General features: G+C 37.1%; 1 protein-coding gene across 1 annotated transcript in view; it reads right to left on the reverse strand.

The window, feature by feature from the left end:
• Positions 1 to 19,316, reverse strand: part of CEPT1 (choline/ethanolamine phosphotransferase 1) — a 36,951-nt gene that overhangs the window by 17,326 nt on the left and 309 nt on the right. Inside the window, exons 2-4 of the mRNA XM_039221655.1 lie at positions 12,605 to 13,014; positions 6,244 to 6,391; positions 4,123 to 4,264 (exon numbers count right to left, since the gene is read on the reverse strand). Of these exons, the coding sequence (XP_039077586.1) occupies positions 4,123 to 4,264; positions 6,244 to 6,391; positions 12,605 to 12,943 (629 nt within the window). The 5' untranslated portion in view covers positions 12,944 to 13,014. The remainder of the gene's footprint in view (positions 1 to 4,122; positions 4,265 to 6,243; positions 6,392 to 12,604; positions 13,015 to 19,316) is intronic.

The raw sequence follows: 19,316 nt of genomic DNA on the forward strand, positions 1-19,316 counted from the left end.
GTGAAAAGTTTTTTTTCTTTATGAAATGATAATTTAAGTAAGAGTTTTACCTTTCACAGTGTGGAGGAATTTTTTAAGGTCAGTATTTTGCATAAACAGTTTTATTAAAGATTGTTTAGAGTTTCTAAGCATTTAACTTATAAAAATGATTCTATATATACATCTACAAATTATAGATCTTAAAAATCTAGATACATAGTGTTTAAGGCTTAAGAGAGGAAATGTGAACTCTTTCATTTAGTATAACCCACAAACATTTTAAAGAATATTTTACAAATATTTATAAATGAACTTCAATTCAAAATTCTTTTCTTCCACCAACCCAATCCTTCTGTGAAGTTCTAGCCTCTGAGCCCATTTCCCTCCCCACTCTTTCAAATTCAAGCTAGTAAAAATTCTCACAGGCTAAGCTGGGTCTAGAAGGGTTCCAGTGAGCAGTACTCATCTCTATCAGACCTCTACTTGCCTGGTCCAGAAGCACTGTCAGGACAGGGGTCTGTCTAGATATAACAGGTACTAATAGTCTCTGTACATGGCAGCTTTCAGCTATGATCAGAGCAAAATGCTGGAAGATTTAGCTCATAATATCAGAGATGGTATATCCAAAACACATTGGCTTTCTCATAATATCTGATTTTGAATGGAAATTACTTAGTTAAAAATGAATTAAGCTGTGGTGCCTATTTTTGGTCAAGATATGAACAAACTTAATAGTAACTAAAATTAGTGACATTAGGAGATTAAGGAAAACAAGTAATGATCTCTTAATTGGCAAATATCCTATATGGTTATTAAACACACAACAACCTAAATTGATTTTATATAAAAAAGAAATCTTCGCAATTTTTTTCATTTGTGCATAAATGTCAAAATAAATAAGAAGATTTTAAAATAAAATTCCTAAGATGCCTAAGGGCTGCTTTCACTTTTCTCAAAAAATGAGTAGGAAAGTAAGGGATTTAAAAAAATTTCTCCAGTCAAATTACATTTGACAGCTTATCTCATTCTTTTCTAATTAAATAAAATTTGGACTTCCTCCTCCGTACAAATAAACTTTGCATTTTTAAAACTTCTTTGGGAATCTCTCTGTTACCCCATATGCCTCCATTACATTGGTATTTTGAAAAACATCTCTTTACATGTAAGGACTTGCAGCACATTTCTTTGAATGTTGAGACCTGCTTTTATTTTAAAAGAGAAATAGTGTTGCCTTAATATGAATGCAGGATTTCAGAAAATCATATTCAATTTTCCAAATCAAAACCAATCCCTTGTAATACTGATGTGTAATTTAAATTGAGATATGAAATTTAAACTGGCTCCAATATTTCTGTCTCCGTTTTCACACTATTACAAGGAAGCACTATAGTCCCCATGGGACGGTGTCCTCCCACCTAGTCCCTCTGCCTGTCCTGCATTTTCATCAGTCTGGCTCCACAGATCCGTCTCTCTTTTTTCTCCCCCAAGTATCTTCCGTCTCTTCTCTAGTTAATTTCTTCTGTGTAAAGACAAAACCCGTCTTCCTTTGCACCTGTGTTCTTTCTTAGATGCCTTGCTCCTTCCCATCACAGCCACACATTCTGTAAGTCACCCGTACTAACCGTGGGCTTATTCATTCCCTTCACTTCTCATCCCCTACAATCTGGCTCCTACCCTTTCACTACTCTGGATGGCCTCATACTGCCAAATTTAGTGTACAATTTTCTGTCCTCATTTTGAGTCTTGGCAGCATTTAGCGTTGTTCTCTTTTGAAATTTCTGGCTTTTCATTCTGGTATGCCTCCTCTGGCTGTTCAATAATTCTCGTAGCCTTCTTTCTAAGCTTGCTTTCTAAGTTTCCTAAGCTATTTTCGTTCTATCTGGGCGTCTAAAATCCCTGACATACATGTTCGGATAGAACTCTCCCTTTCACATCGGTTCTTCTGCCTGTGGTGCCTCTCTCCGCCTCCCATCCAGCCACCTAAGGAGGGAACGGGGAGCTGCTCCAGTCTCTGCTCACTCATTCATCCCCCATATGCAGAGATCAGGTCCTACAGTTTTACCTGTGAAGCCTCTCTCCAGACTATGACCTCATCTCTGGTAGCACTGTTGTCACTCGTCACTCTAGTTTGGGTGTGAGCATTCCTCATGTTAATTATGTTGATGACTCCTACAGGGCCTCCTTACCTCCCGTCACAGCCCATGCCAATTCACCCCTTGAATGTTGCCAGAATGCTCTTTCGAAATTGTCCTTTTGTCATTTTCCTGCTTTAGGTTTTGCAAAGGCTCCCCACAGATTCAGGAAAAAAGCTCATATTTCTTGGCAGGACATAGAAATCCCCTGATTTTCTGGATCTTCTCCAGCCTTATCTTCTCCTCCCACTCCTTTACAGGCATCGTTGGTCTGACAATATGGAACTGCTCACCATTGTCTAAGTATATATTTTATCAAAGGAATACACCACAAAGCACATTCTAAGACTAGCAGGTGGAAAGCTGTGCTATCAAATCACTCCTAAAAACACTGTCTATTTACTCTTCCCCTACTTCCATGGTTCACCCTCTCTCCTTCCTTCAGTTCCCATACACATGGGTGGTGCTGCTTTCTTGAAAGGGAAAGAGAATTCATTAGGGCTGATGATAAATAAACTTTCAAAATAAGGGCTTGCAAGTTAACTATGAGATAATAACCACTGAAACAAACTGTCAAATCCAGATATTACAAGTTCTGCTATTTTTGAAAACAGTCACATCACTAAAAATTAAAACTAAATTAGGGCAAACCAAGTGATCTTAGAAGTCCATTATATTTTGTGGTTTTACCAATGCAGAGTAATACTATGAAAACATTATTGAGATAAAGGCCATAAAAACAATTTGAAAAAACATCTGCACATAGTATTTTCCAATTCCTGCTTTTTTTGTGTGTGTCAGAAATCTACAATATTTCCTGAGCACGATCATTTTATAACCTGATGAATGCACAGGCATACGAGTTTCAATTGGATATGCACGTATACTATTGTCACTGAAGGGTATTACCTTAACATGGGCCTTAAACATGTCTTCTAACCCTTTATTATGAAGTTCTTCCAGGATGTGTCTTTTAGTTAACGTCCAAAATATTAATAATTATTGTTACTGTCATAAGTTAAGAACATCTTAAGTTCTATTTAAATAAGCATAGCAAAAATCATTCGAACTGAATTTGCAAGGAACAGTTGAATTTCTGTGCATTTGGCTCCTACAAGTGCTAGAAAACCAAGTTTATTAGGGATCTAAAATTTAAATATCCATTAACGATTCATCTTAAAGAGACTAGGTTAAGATGTTCTATCATTTGCAATCAGGGATTTTATTTGGGTATTTCATGAAGTATTTACAGTCTTTTCTCAAGTTCTTTCTCTTTTAATCCTACACCACAAAATAAATAAATAAATAAATAAATAAATAAGACTAACTTGAGCAGTGTAAATCGGATCTGTGACAACTAAACACCAGCTGGTGAATTCCATCCTTTACCTTTTTCTAAGATGAGTTTACTCATTAATATTTATGGAAAAGTACTGATCAACAGGTAGGAACCATTCATTTCGGAGTCTAAGAGGAGTTTGTATTTCATTTTTTAAATTCTTGGGCATTTTGTTGGTGGTAGGAATCTATATGGTGTGTTTATGTCAACTGAATTATCAAGAGCTTAGGTTTTTGCAGACTCATAAATAACACGAAAAGAAAAATCTAATTAAGCTATGATATTTATAGATGAGAGTTGCTCTTTGCTCTCATAAGCTATCTAATCTTTCCTGAAAATGCATTTTCATATGTCAAAATAAAACATGGAGTTAAGGTAAATATAGGAAAAATACAGTGAATTTATCTGAGGGAAAGACAAGTGGGTAAGAGTGAGAAGGTGCCACTGCTTTACATATTATTTTAAAAATATTGGTTGGGAGGTTCTAATATTTCCTTTTAAACAGTGTGATAGACAGAGACCACTAGGCAGCTATAACAATGAGAGGTTTAAACTTCTATTTGCTAAACTAATTTAGTGCTTTGATCAATTCCTAATACTGAGATACGTAAAAGCAACATTCTCCATATCTGAAAGAGGATACCAAAAAAATCACCATTAAGTATTACTTACATTCCAAATCTCAATGTTCCAGAAACATATGTTTGCCAGTGTGCACAATAGAACATGAATGTTCCAGCAAAACAACAAAAAAACATCCAATCAGGGTTTGTCCCCAGCTGCACTGCAATACAAGTTCCAAGAACCACAAAAACTGCAAAAGAAAGACCACAATAAAAACTGAACAATCTCAATAACCAACATTAACTGAGCTGGAAATGATTTTAGCTGAAGCTAAATAAATAAATAAATAAATAAATAATAAATAAATAAATAAATAATAAAAAGACATGCTATGAATGTACAGTTATCTATGGTTCTAGGAAAGTAGGATATTATCTTTTACCCCATAATTTCACTTTCTTCTTCCACTATACCACTTAGTGGAACCAAAGGTCTCAAAAGCAACTAAGATACTTGAGCCCTTTTTGGAATATCTTCCCAACTTAGTCATAATGATCCTAATGAACAGTAAAAAAAATTACAGGGCAGGGTAAAAACTGAAAGGAAAACGTCCCCCTTGCCTGGTTTCCTCATTTGTAACATGATAATAAAAACCAGACAAAATAAATCAATATTTTAAAGGATTTGAAACAATGCCTGAAACATATTAAACAATGTGTTAAGTGATTATGTGGGGGGAGGTGGGAGAGGAGAAAAGAGAAAAATTAAAGACCTACATAATTCACAAAAGGACTTAGATTCATAGCCATCTTTTCTTATGTACCAGATACAATTATGGGTGACTTAACACAGAGAAACATGTCCCATAAGAGTTTGGAACTCAAACTACACAAAAAAGATTGTCACTTAAAAGAAAAAATAGTGGGGAGCCTGGGTGACTCAGTTGGTTGAGCATCTGACTCTCGATTTTGGCTCAGATCATGATCTCTCAGTCAAGAGATCGAGCCTCAAGTGGGGCTTAGTGCTGAGTGTGGACCCTGCTTGTGATTCTCCTTCCCTCTCTCTCTGCCCCTTCCCTGTCTGTAAAAACGTGTGCTCTCCCTCAAAATAAATAAATAGTTAAAAAAATAGAATACAGTCAACTAAATCAGGTGCCCAATAAGCCTTTGTATTCAGTAGAAGTCCTGAGTGTTTCTTGAGTCCTGTGAATTATTAGTGCTTAGCCATTCACTCTCCTCTACTGAGGAAGCTATTGTCAGGACACCCTGAAACAATGATTTTCACATGAATCTACATCTGTATATCTGAGTTCAGGAGGTAAAACTACCATGTGTTTTCATGTGTCTCTTTTAAAAAATATTTTAAATGCTATCATAAATGACAAGAAACCAACAGAAAAAAATAAGGAAAAATATGCATTTGTGAGGGTATGGGGATGTTCCTACCAGGAGAACTAGTTAGAAATTGTCATTTAGTTTCTAAATCTCTTTTTTCCCTCCAAAAAAGTACTAAAATACTATTCTTAAAACAGTATAAATAAAGATATATCACGTATAATCTTATATATAGTAACTCATCTATGGCTAGCACTTTAGTGTATTTCTTTCCAGTCTTTTTAAAAAAATATTTATTTTGAGAGAGACCAAATGCATTATGAGTGGGGGAGGAAGAGAGAGAGGGAGAGAGACAGATGGAGAATCCCTAGTGCTGACAGAGTGGAGCCTGACACTGGGCTCAATCCCATGAACCACGAGATCATGACCTGAGCCAAAATCAAGAGTCAGATGCTTGACGGACTGAGACACTCAGGCATCCTTCCTTCCAATCTTTTTATCCAAGCCCATTCATTACCAGTTATACTGCAAGTCTACAACATAATTTTAAATGTCTACAGAATATCCACTTAAATATAAACACCATAGATTTCCAGGTCTCCCACTACAATTTATGAGATTTTTGATGATGACAATTATGGCCTAAGATTTTAAATGTCAAAAGGATACTATTTAGGGTTAAAAATAATTTAAGTAGAAATTAACTTAATTTCTAAATCTCCCAATACAGCCAATAATGAACAAACATTAATCGTATTTATAGTCTTTTGAAAACATTAAAGCTTGATATAAATCACTTATTCTGATATCATAACACCATAAACCTCTTATTTATTCTAACATTGTTTATCACATTAATCACTATTAATCATTAACATTTAAAAATCCATAATACCTGTTGATAGTGAATCACAACCATGATCAAAAAGTTCTCCCAAAGGAGAACTACTATTGGTTCTTCTTGCCTGTTTTCCATCTATAGCGTCCAAAGACTGGTAAATGAAAAGGCCACATGCACAAGCAATATATGCCCACAGAGGTGCCTGTCAAACAAGAGAGACAAGAGTTACTAAGACATATTCGTTACTATGTTTCACTGATAGAGGTTTACTTGCAGATATTTTCTCTTCATTCTCCAGAGAAGTACAACTAGTTGGAAGCTAAGGGGGAGAATGCAAGGGCTACATAACGGAAAAACTTTCTGAAACAATCAGAATTGTAAAAGAATCTCCTTCTTTGCTTTGTGGGGGTATTCAAGCAGATGCTGTAAGGTTATCTAAAAGATTAGGCTAGGTAATTTCCATAAGATTCCTCCTGAAATTTAGATTCTAAGAGTTAATTAATAAATAATCTAGTACAGCACCTCCCAGATTGTATCTTTCAGGATGTTTACAGGTGTTACATAAAGAAAATGAATTCCATGCTAAACTCATGTTGGAAACACTGGGTTAAACAACGTGAAACATTTCTTAAACATTTCCCTACCACAGGACTTCTTCCAGTCCTTAATGTTGCTAATGCACATCGTGAATATTCGGGAAGGGAGACACCATATACTGCATTTTCCAAATTTATTTGAGCATGTAACCTATTTTTCAACACACCTCTTAAATGCTCTTTGGAACAACAGTAGGGTCCTAGTACTTAGGACATGATTTTTCAAATATTTATGGTCACATTTTCAAGGGATAATTTCTCTCTTCCCACAGAGAAACTGAACCACCAATACTGAAATTAAATGCTGTGTGTTAAAAAAAGGAGAGCTTCTATTTGGTGTGTCCTCTTTAAGAACGTAGAAGAGTGTTTTATACCACTTTTCACTATTTTCTTATGCCTAGGCCATGAAAAAATTTCTGTAATCACAAAGTATTTTTGCAGATATTGGTTATCAAATTAAACTGAGTGTTAGATGCTCACAGCAGCAAATTAAAACTACTCAGAGCTGCAAATAATATTCAGATTCTTCACTGCAAAGAGGTTTCTCAGGATCTATTTAGTTCCCAATATTGAAGGTAAGGATCTTAAACATTTTCTTAGAGCCTCCTATTTTAGAATACTGAAGCTATCAAAAGGACCAGAGTATAAGCTTCCCCTAGGTCAGAGTTACAAGCCCTGAAAGCAATCACTGTGGTTGCAGAACCATATTTCACATGCAAGTTCACCTGACGGAGTGACTGATTAATCTCGTGTGACTAAGAACCCCCACCGTCTAGCCTTTGAAGCTACTGCTTCTTGCTGCTAAAGGAATCAAGTAACTCTGTAGAGCTGCACTGTCCTACACAGTAGCCATTAGCCATGTGTGGCTATTTAGTTTAGATTCATTAACATTAAATAGAACTAAAAACTCGGTTCTTCAGCTACACTAGGCACATTTCAAGTGCTCAACAGCCAGATGTGGCCATGGCTACCACACTGGACCACAGACGCAGAACATACGCATCATCACAGAAATTTCTATTGGATGGTACTGTTTTATAGGACTAGAAAGCTAGGGACTTTTGGGGATCTAAACTTAGGATTTTATTTTATTTTTACTTGTTTATTTTTTTAAAAAAATTTTTTAAGTGCTATTTATTTTGAGAGAGAGAAAGAAAATCCCAAGCAGATGCTGCGCTGTCAGTGCAGAGCCCAATGTGGGGCTCAAACTTACGAACGGTGAAATCATGCCCTGAGCCAGTCAGACGCTTAACTGACTGTGCCAACCAGGTGCCTCTAATTTAGGATTTTAATGGAGCAAAGTGTTAGTCTGAAATACAGACAACTTCAACTATTAGTATACACATAATCATAGAAAAGACAAGATAGAAATTACACATGCATAAGAGAGAGCAAAGTCTTCTGGTCTTCAGATCATTCTTCCTGTGAACCTGTAGAATACTAAACTAGTATTTCTGTATTTCTTCCTTGTTCCCATTCTTTCACAACTCAGAAGTGTTTAAGGAAGAAGCTTTCTCATTCAGGAATAAGCATGGTCTCAGTTGGGTTAAGAGCCTGAGCGATACATTGAATCAATAAAGGAACACATGTATCATTCAGGAAACCCATTACACCCTGATAGGTGAATGGGGAAGAACAGTCATAAGCAAATAATATTATCACAGTCGGGCAATAACTAACTTGCAAAAACTTGCAGAGATGCTTTTCTATGAATCAACTCAGGTGAAAAATTCTAAGAAACATATGGCTTTATGGAACTTTTGAAACAGAACTGAAGGGCTTACATACATACAAATGTATACATGTGCTGATGCAATAGTGATATTTTTTTTCCTTTTTCTGGGAGGATGCATCAAAAAATTTATTATATAAGAGGAGGAACTGGAGGTAAGAGTGGGAAGGAAAGCCAGGTAAAAAAGATTTTATTTTTGTTTTATACCTTTGTGTTTGGATTTTTCCAACTATGTAATGGTTCTCCTTTTCTTTAAAAATTTTTAATGTTTATTTATTTTTTTGAATGAGAGAGAGAGAGAGACAGAGTGTGAGTAGGGGAAGGGCAGAGACAAGGGAGACACAGAATCTGAAATAGGCTCCAGGCTCTGAGCTGTCAGCACGGAGCCCAATGCAGGGCTCAAACCCACAGACCGTGAGATCATGACCTGAGCCGAAGTTGGACACTTATCTGACTGAGCCACCCAGGTGCCCCTCTCCTTTTCTATTCAAAGTCAATAGGAGTTAAGTGGGAAATGAGATTATGGGCAATGTCCCACTTTAATTTCTTTCCATTTTTCTACATTGAAAAAAGTCTAAGAAGTTTTTTAGCAAGTTGATCAAGAGGATTTCATTTAGCAATTTAAAACAAAAACAGATGACTATTAAAACAAAAACTCTTATGGTCATATTTCAAAAAATTTTAGTTAAACCTGATAGAGCTCTTATTGGAACACATAGCTCAGTTCATTCTAGTTTTCCTGTGTATGAAATAACTAACACCAATTTCCTTTATCTATCTTATGCTGGCTGCAAGGGTAGCTCAAGCACATGTAACATATATCAAGGTGTAAGATAAATTCCAAATTAACTTATGATACTAAAATCAAAGCTACTAGCTAAGGAGATTTAAATGCATAGTATCAGAAATAAATCACAAATATATTTTGGTATACATATAAAAAGGGATGGGGCACCTGGGTGACTCAGTCGGTTCAATATCTGGCTCTGATTTAGGCTCAGGTCATGGTCTTGGGGTTCATGGGTTTGAGTCCTGTGTCGGATTCTGCACTGACAGCTTAGAGCCTGCTTGGGATTCTCTCTCTTCCCCTCGTGTGCACGTGTTTGCAAGCTCTAAATAGATAGATAGACAGATGAGCTTCTAAAGGGTTAAGTCTATAGTTCTACCTTAGTAATTTGAAAAATAAGGACTGATTTTCCTTTCTCATCTGCTGGGAAGCTTTTTTGTAACAAAAAAGGCAAACTCTGCTGAAACCATTACAGTAGTGACATTCTTTTCTACTAGAAAGACTGGTATCTGAAACTCTAATGTATTAAAAGAAATAACAAAAAATATATGGAAAGTTCACAATACCTGGAGACATGAAATTTAATGCTCCCCCATTGGAATAAGGCCCGAAGGAGTTAGAGTCATAATGAATGAGAATACCCCTGAGCAATAAATTTACAGAACTCTTTGACTCTAAAACAATGATAAAGAAAAAAATATTCGTGATTCCATAGATAAATATTTTATTAGAGGAAATCAGGAATGGGAGGGAGGTTGTGGGGAAGAACATGTTATATACTTAATCTGTTTGACCAATGAAATAATAATTACTTGTTGAGCATTATATGTTAGGTACTCTAAATGGATAATCTTACTTCTTTCAGTACCACAAAATAAAATTTCAAAGGATAAACAAACTGACTTAGAGAATGTACATAATTTACTGAAGATCACAGAGATAATAAGGGCATATCACGGAGGACAGGCATGCCCTCTTTTAATGCACTGTGATCTAAAGCCTAACAAGGATCCACTGTGCAGCTATAAATACATCCAGGCATCGCCTTTGTGAGATACTACTCTCCCTTGCAGAGTACCAAACAGTGGCTTAGTCATGTTCTACCTTGATTCCTCCTAGCAGCCATTGTGAAACATTCTGTTTAATTTGACCAGTTCTCATTCTGGAAATCTCCTCAAAGATTTAAACTGATTCTGAGGTTACTCCAATAATTCCAAATCATTTAAGCATAGAGGCTGAGGAAAAGTATTATAGGGAACATAGTACCTGGTACACTCTGGGGTGTTTAATAAATATTGGTAGCTGAGCTACCTTTGAACTTGCTCTCATTCCCTGATCCCCACTGTGGAACTAGCATAGGATTGTTAGAAGGCTTCCATTAGAATTAACACCCCTCCCTGTTATTCTGCTATAATTCCAAGGATGTGTGAGACCTGAACCAAGTTCCTCTGGAAGTGGCTATCAGGTCCTCAAATAAGCCACAGGTAAAACAGTTCAAAGGACATGTGATAAAAAAATCCCAGGACACATTTAAACCATCATACTGTTTTTTTAAGTTTCCTGATTGATATGAAGCAAGATAGTTAAGGAAATGATAGAAAATCAGAAACATATTCATACAATCTGTTTGGAACTGTATTTGCACAGAAGAGGAATTAAAAGTATTCAAGAGTGATTAAGAAATTAACTGAAGATCCTCCCTTTCCCCCCAAAAAAAGTGTTTTGTAAGTAACTGTGACATTCAGTAGTCATTTACTTTAAGAGAAGGGGCACTTGGGTGGCTCAGTTGGTTAAGCATCCAACTTCAGCTCAGGTCATGATCTCATAGTTCGTGAGTTTGAGCCCCATGTCGGGCTCTGTGCTGACAGCTCAGAGCCTAGAGCCTGCTTCAGATTGTGTCTCCCTCTCTCCCTGCCCCTCTCTCCTCATACTCTATCTCCCTCCCCTGAAATTAAATATTTTCTTAATGAGATACATATATATAGAAACAAATTAATTGATAAAAACAGAAAGGGACAGAGGGGTTGGATGGTGATAATAATCTGAAAAGACTACTTAAAAATGATTACTTCAAGCTTAAGGTAGGGACAAGGTAAGGACTATTGTGACCATTATGATTTCATATGGTTCAGAGTCACCTTTGACACCTTTAGTTGAGAATCACCTTCTATCTTCTTGGTTACCCATGACTGATCACTCAGAGAGACACAACAAAGGTTTCTGATTCTTCTCCATCTACCCAACTACTTTAGTTCCCTTTTTATCAAGGAAGTTCTAAAACCAAAGAGATAAACATCAATTTTCCTATTCTGATAAAGAGCTCTAGTTTCAGTTTTGGTTTTAAGTAATGAGTACAGAGGGTAAAAAGCAAGACCAGCAGTAGAGAGACTTGAACTAAAAGCCCAAGAAGAGCGTTCTTGTCAGCAATAGCTGCTTCTCTTCTTAATGGCAGCCATTGCAGGATACAGAAGAGGAAATGCATTCTATTGACTATTTCTCACACTTCTTTCGCCTGATTAAATAAAGATATATCTGAGTTCTATCAGTCACATGTATTTACAGGAAGAGAAAAGGGATATTCAAACAATTCTCACTGGAATGGAGACGGAACTACTTTTGATAAGACTGATTTACAGCAGTGCCATCTCACTACCAGAGGCTTTTCTCTCTAATCACTTTTTTTTTTTTTTTAATTTTAATGTTTATTTTTGAGAGAGAGAGAGAGAAAGTGAGACAGAGTGCCAGCAGGGGAGGGCTAGAGAGGAGAGACACAGAATCCAAAGCAGGCTCCAGGCTCCAAGCTGTCAGCCCAGAGCCTGACGTGGGGCTCAAACCCACAAACTATGAGATCATGACCTGAACCGAAGTCGGACACTTAACTGACGGAGCCACTCAGGTGCCGCTCTCTCTGATCATTTTAAACTTTGCTAAGATTTCATTCAGTAATTAAAAAAAAATAATCCAGCCATTAAAAAAAATTTTTTTTATTGAGATTTACTGATTTTAAAAGGATTACCTTACATGTTAATCTCTGATGACATTAATTTACCTACTAGAATCAGACTCTACCCTTTGCTTCTGGTTTTCATAAGCTCAGTATATAAAGTAGATTGTAGTTATAAGTTTTATTAATAGCATATGTGATACACTCTTTTAGAACAATTGATAAATAATTGTCAAATCATCTTATCTTTAGCAAAAATGACCTAAAATCCCAATTATATGGTTTTGGGTACACACACACACACACACACACACACACACAACAAATGTTCAAATCTGGTAAGAAATTCATCTTACCTGCTCTGTGGCTGTGGGACAGTAGAAGACTAATAAAACAGTTGTACAGATGTTTATTGACAATCCAATGATGGTGATGAGATTTGGGGCAATCCAGGAGGGAACTCTTCCAACTAGCCATTCCCAATACCCCTGCATTAAGGGCTCAAGCAGGGACCGTCCAGCACTCTGATATCTGTGTTCTTCTAGCCGCTTTAGTTGATGTCTTGACAGCGGCGGTGTAGGTAACTGGAACAATTTATTTAACACACACCCTGGAGTACTCATATGCCCAAAGCCCGCAGGGGACTCTGGGTGAGAATCTCCACATCGCTTCCTCGTCGACCGATGCCCACTCATGGATCTTATCTGTCTTTTATTTGAAGAGAATAATTTCTTTTGTTTCACAGCTTTTTGTGGCTGGTCTTTGCCTGAAAAAAGAGAAAAAGATAACTCTGTCAGCCACTATTTATGTCAATATCAGTAAATTTTAAAAACAAACTGGTAACAAATGCATATCAAACAGGGATTAGAAAACCAGGGACCTGTTTTTAGTTCTAATTCTTACTGATGGTGTGAGCCAAAAGAAGTCATGTAACTTCACCCTCAGTTGAAAAATATTAAGGGATTTAATAGTAATATACTTCCCAATACCTTATAGTTTGTTTGACTTCAAAGCTTTAGCTTTTTTTTCTATCTCACACTGATTTCGGTAATATAATGGAATAAACCTTAGAAATGACCTAATCATTTCATATATATGAACACTGAGGTCCAATGGCATACCCAAAGATAGCTAGCAAGTTAGTATTAATATCAGAGGAATGACTTGAATAAAATGGGTCTTAAATCAGATTTTTAACTTAATGCTAATAGTTAACATTGAGCACTTACTATGTACTAATGCTTCAAGCATGTTTCACGTATTAACTCATTTAATCCTCACAATCACTCTAAGTCAGGATTATTAATTATACCCATTTTTACAGAAAATGAAACTAAGACACAGGGGCTAATTAACTTGTCCAAGCTCATGTAAGTCCAGTTCACACAAACACAGGGTTTCTGTCTAAGCTAAAGAGAAAGAGAAAGAGAAAACTTATTAGTGGAAAAGGATATTGAGACAGAGTGAAGAGCAGAAAAAAACCCCTAACTTTAAGAGGACAGAATGCATGCATTAGCAGAGTGACCTGATGAACTGACATAGTAAGAAAAAAAATCAGTGTATTAAGTGATGACTGTTCATAAATGACTTTGAGTTTAATCACAGAAGTACTTACTTGCATTTGACTTAGAAAAGATTAAAGGTAACATAATTATTATAAATTACTAAGCAATGTAAGAAAATGACAAGAATATTTTCAAGATTAAAGGGAAGTTATATATACATATCTTCATCAGAATATAGAAAGTAATGAGAACACTAAAAAGTTAGTGTGGTGACCTCAAACATTTGACATTGTGAGTGCCTAGAAGAGGGTAGTAAAAATGGATGTGTGGAAGTCAAATCTGTACGTAACTTCTATTTAGAAGAAAGAATCCTGGGAAGGCACTTAGGAATTAGATATGAAGGCTGGAGGAGCAGAAGAAACAAGAATCAAAAGTCATCAGCGATTAGTGGTACTAGTGTCAAAAGGGAAGTGAGGAAAGTAAACCAGTTATTTTGGCTTGAAGGGTGATGGAAGGGGATTTAGAGATGAAGGGTAAGAAAGGCATAAAAGTAACTTTTAAGTAAACAAGATCAAATACCTGGAATTTGAGCAAGAGATGAAAATTTCAAGTTATCAACTTAGAAGTTAAAGTCTAGTTCTTTTAGAAAGTAGAAAATTCTCGAAGGGATTAAGTATGAAGAAAAAAGGAAAAGAATAAGAAACTTTGCAGAAAACTCATGGTTACAAAGCAGAAGAAAGGGAAGCCATAAGAGGATTATGGGAAAAAATAATCTCAATAAAACTAAAAGGGTAGTGGCATTGAACCAAGAGAGGTATACTTCAATCTTCTGTAAAAAGCCATCCAAAATGCAATATGAAATTCCCAAAAATGTTGCACTATGAGAATAAAGAATGTGATTACAGGGACTAGCACATCTCAACAATGGACCCAGTATCAAACATGCCTAAGACTTCTTCCCTCTGTTCCCATACATATCAAATTCCAAAGTTTCAATGTCACTAATGATCTTCAGTGACATCCAAAATCTCAATCATGTATCTCAGTAATTGGTTCAGAAAAGTTACTGTAATCATCAACTACCTTAAATAAATTTTCAAAAATCTTAAAAAGGATCACCAGTGCCACAATTTAACTAAAGTGTTCTGAAGTAAAAATGCTGGAATAATGGTTTAAACCAAGGCAAATTAAAGCTAATATCTTATTACTTCAAAGAATTCTTCCATACACCCAACCATGTCACAAATCAATTGATTAATGTCAAACAACTGGTTACAAGTATATTTTTGAGAAAGTGACAGACCACCAAATACTTAGCCTTACAGTAGTCATATTTTCTGTAGACAAATTAAATAATTCATCTTCTCATTTGGTGAGCTATAATAAATCATCTCTCATAGAATTCAACTTAAAATGAGAATAAAAAGCTTAGACAACTCAATTTACATTTTATTATTGTGGTGTTCCATTTTCCCATTATAAAAAAAAAAAAAAACAGGTAACATACTGAGGGTGCTAGCCTGCTTTTGGCACTAAATAACTACAAGCAACTGATCCTAATGGTTTTAAGTTTGAGCATTTGGCAGTATTATATGATAAACTGATACCTTCTTTCTGAGTGTTTCCCCCCTTTGACCTACATTTTTTTAACCTTTTATTTCTCTTTTAAAAATCTACATTTTGACAAACCTTTCTAGATCTAGCCTTTACATAATTCGTACAAGAAAAAAAGCCAATGAGTTTTTAAATACTGCAATTTGGCAACATTATCTCTGTGGAGCTATTAGCAACAAGATTGCAAATATAAATTCGGATACTTGTAGTCCCTGACCTATAGATCTACTTTCCTTTCACTACATGCAGACAGACACAGAGGTTGTTATAGCTGCCACAAGCCCATCTCTACTCTCCCTTCATCCTATAACATCTGGGACCTAGAGACTATTGCAATTCAAACCATCTCAAGAAAAAAAAAAAAAAAAAACAGGAGCTTTCGCATTTCAGCTGATGAAAAACAAGCTGGGAGTGCAACAGAGTAGGTGACTATAATAGGAAGATTGAACTTTATGGAGAGAAAAGGAAATAGGATGTGGGGTATGAAAAGGAGAAACTAATAGTACAAAATTATTCTAGCCACTTGAAATTTCATAGAGTCAGGCCTATGCCCAAAAGGGTAAAAAGAAAATGTCCTTTTCTTGCCACACTATAAGGAACTAAAACAATTAACGTAAGGAGTTTAAAACTCCTGCTGGCTAGCCTACAAACCACCAGTCGTAAGTTTTTATGAGAAAATTAATTCCAAGTTCCAAATGCATTCAGCCAATATTGAGTGCAGTAAACAGGACAGACACGGGAGTCCCGGTTCCCATGTCCAAATGGAAAATAACTAAAAACAGGTAAATGGGCAAACAGCATTACATACTGTGATGAGTGCTATGAGAAAAACAAAGTGTGGAGCCAGAAAATAGCTAGGGGTGCACATTTTGGATAAGGGAATTGAAATCTAAGAAGAGGCAGCATTTATATCAAATTCAGAGGAGGCAAAGGAGCTAGTCATTCCAAAAGCAGGAGGAAGAACTGGCCAAGGGAACGGGCCCTGAGGCAAGAAAGGGCTTGTCATGTTCAGGTACCTCTGAGATCACTGTGGCTGGACAGCAGTAAGTCAGATGGAAGAGTGACATAAGATAAAATCTGAACAGCCAGACAATGCAGAGGTTTATAGACCATGGTAAGGAACTGAGATTTTATTCTGATGTTTTGAAAAGCCATCAATGAGCTTATAAAGAAATCTGTAATTCTGTAGCACAGCCTATTTATTGACGGAGTATGATTCATAAATCATAATAGTAAAAGTTAATATTTTAAACTGAAAAACCTTTCCGTCTGGAATCCAGTTTAGTATAAATATTGATCACAGGCCTACAGCTATTGTAACCTTTCTACTTGTAATCAGCAAATGCCCCTTCTCTGTTACAACCTGGCCCTAGTGAAATAGTCCTTTCAGAGCACTTATCACATTCTGAACTTTTCTGTTTGTCATGTTGTTTTGGTCTTTTCCTCACACTGGTCTATAAGCTCCATGAATGCAGAGACCACACCTGTCTTAACATTCTTTTCCAAGAATCTCATACCATACCTAACACTAAGTGGGTAATTAGGACTTACTTGTGGAACAAGGAACAAAAATGATTTATGTGGTGTTTGATGAGCAGCTAGTTGTTCTAGACCCTGAGTAAGCAGAAGGACTGAAGTGTGCCATCCATTCTCCCAAAAAGCTCAGGACAGTGTGTGTGTTTGTGTGTCTTATATTTTTTTTTATTTTTTTTTAATGTTTTATTTATTTCTAGGAGAGAGAGAGAGAGACAGCGTGAGCAGGGGAAGGTCAGAGAGAGAGGGAGTCACAGACTGAAACAGGCTCCAGGCTCTGAGCTGGCAGTCAGCACAGAGCCCGACGCGGGGCTCGAACCCCCAAACCGCGAGATCATGACCTAAGCGAAAGTCGGATGCTTAACCGACTAAGCCACCCAGGCGCCCCTGTGTGTGTCTTATAAACAGCTAAGTTCTAATGTGCTGTGAACAAACTGTTGTGGGAGTCCCGAGGAGGGGGCACATATGGTCTAACAAAAGATTTTCTCTGTGCAGACATGAATATTTATATGAAAAGCCCAATGAAGATACAAAAATATAAGCAGAGATGTTTAATGACTACCTTTACTAAAATTACACACATTTTGTGGACGTACATCTATGGCATAGAACATCTGTGCTTATGGCAGCTGAGAATAATGGCATGCTGCCTACATTGTTCCTGTGTTCAGCTTTGGGGAACATCTGACAAGCATCCCACTAAAAAAGGAATCTCCAATTGCTCCACAGAGCATAAGGTAAGCTTATACAATACCCAACCTGTAATGTGAAAGTCCAGAATTCCCCTCCCCCCACATCTCAGGGTGCCAAGTTTTGAGCTGCACTGACTCGACAGTATGTTTATAGTCCTTCCACAGGAATTGGTGACCACACAGCTCTTTCTGAACTTTATGGCACTACTAACGGAACGCAGGAATGGCCAACACTATTTGGGCAGCAGAGCAAATCATAAAAAGTAAAAAAAAAAAAAAAAAAAAAAACCTAATAGGATCACAGGATTACATTCAGCATTATTTAACAAGTGATAACATAGAACAACTTAGCAAAAACAAAAGCCTTTTCAGCAGACTTGGAAGCAAAAACAGTGCTGTGTAACACAATTTAGATCCACTGTTTTGCTGAAGTGATGAAGTGAAATCTTGCATTCCTAAAAAAAAGGAAATGACCTCCTCCAGAAAAAAAGAAGAAAAGCAAAAGTCTGGCATTTTATATATTAGTTTCATATTCCATTAAAAAGGACAGCACAGCATGACCCTCAAAAGAACATCACCAAACACTTTTAGCCTGCTTAAAGAACACGCCTGCTGCTGCCTAGAAAAACTGACTATGCAATAAAATGTAATTTGGGGTATAACAAAGTTTAGTTATCCATCTCAGACAAATTAGTGTTGACAACGTAAATTTCAAGAGAGACTGGGTGTGGGAGAGAGAATAAATTTATGGAACCACAGTTGTAAATACTCAGTAATAATCTATCAACTGGAGAAGAAATCAAGGTGCCTCCGTTGGAACAGGTGAATACAAGAGGCAGATTTATCGAACTTCTCAAATGGAAGCACTGTAGGGACAAGCTGTACAAGGGGCTTTCACTGGTTTGTCCTAGCAAATTACAAATGAGCAGCAAATTAAATGCCTTTAGAACTTCAATAGCTGGAACTTTATATGAACGCCAATGGTTCTAAAGTAGTAATGCTAAATGTCCTTACCACAGTCTACCTTATGTTGTGAGTCAATTAAATACAAGCATTGAACACATTCCTGCTAGTTCGAGAGTCGAAACGGAATCTTTATTCTCTGTCCACATACGAGACAAGACACTAATATTTGCGGAAAGATAACTATGAATTCACCTATTATAATATGGATCCATTAATGAACTAGGAGACTTCAAGCAAAAGTATATATTCAATACGGAGGATGCAAAATGGCCAAATGACACAAAAATGCCAAGCACCGAATTGGAGAAAACAGGTTAACGCGGTTGACTGTAAAGATCCCATTCACCCCAGTCATCCTGGGAACACCGGCAAACACTAGCAACCCTCCCGTCCTTTCTCCTTCCAAAAATGCTGCAGAAATAAACCCTAGCTGGCGATCTCAGAGCTTGTCGCTCTACGCTGAAATTTCTAGAAAAGTTGCTGATGAAGAAGCGTGGCCCAGCCCGCATTCCAAAGAGAAGGCCACCCCGGCACCGGATGCAACACGGCTGGTGGAGTTGGCAGCACCTGGGCAGGAAGGTGTGGACCTGCCGAGGCAAGGTCGGTTCCACTCGGGCAGCGCCTCTACACCTCGGCCCACCCAGCCCCGGCCCGCCGAGGTTCTCCGCATCCCGGCTCCCACTCAGCGGCCCCCGGGCGCCCGCGCTGGCACTTCGTCACCCCCATCTCTCCACCTGCGGCCAGAGGAGCGGGCGCCC

Source organism: Hyaena hyaena, unplaced genomic scaffold (genome assembly GCF_003009895.1).
Source record: "Hyaena hyaena isolate Hyena2069 unplaced genomic scaffold, ASM300989v1 scaffold_993, whole genome shotgun sequence".
NCBI lineage: Eukaryota > Metazoa > Chordata > Mammalia > Carnivora > Hyaenidae > Hyaena > Hyaena hyaena.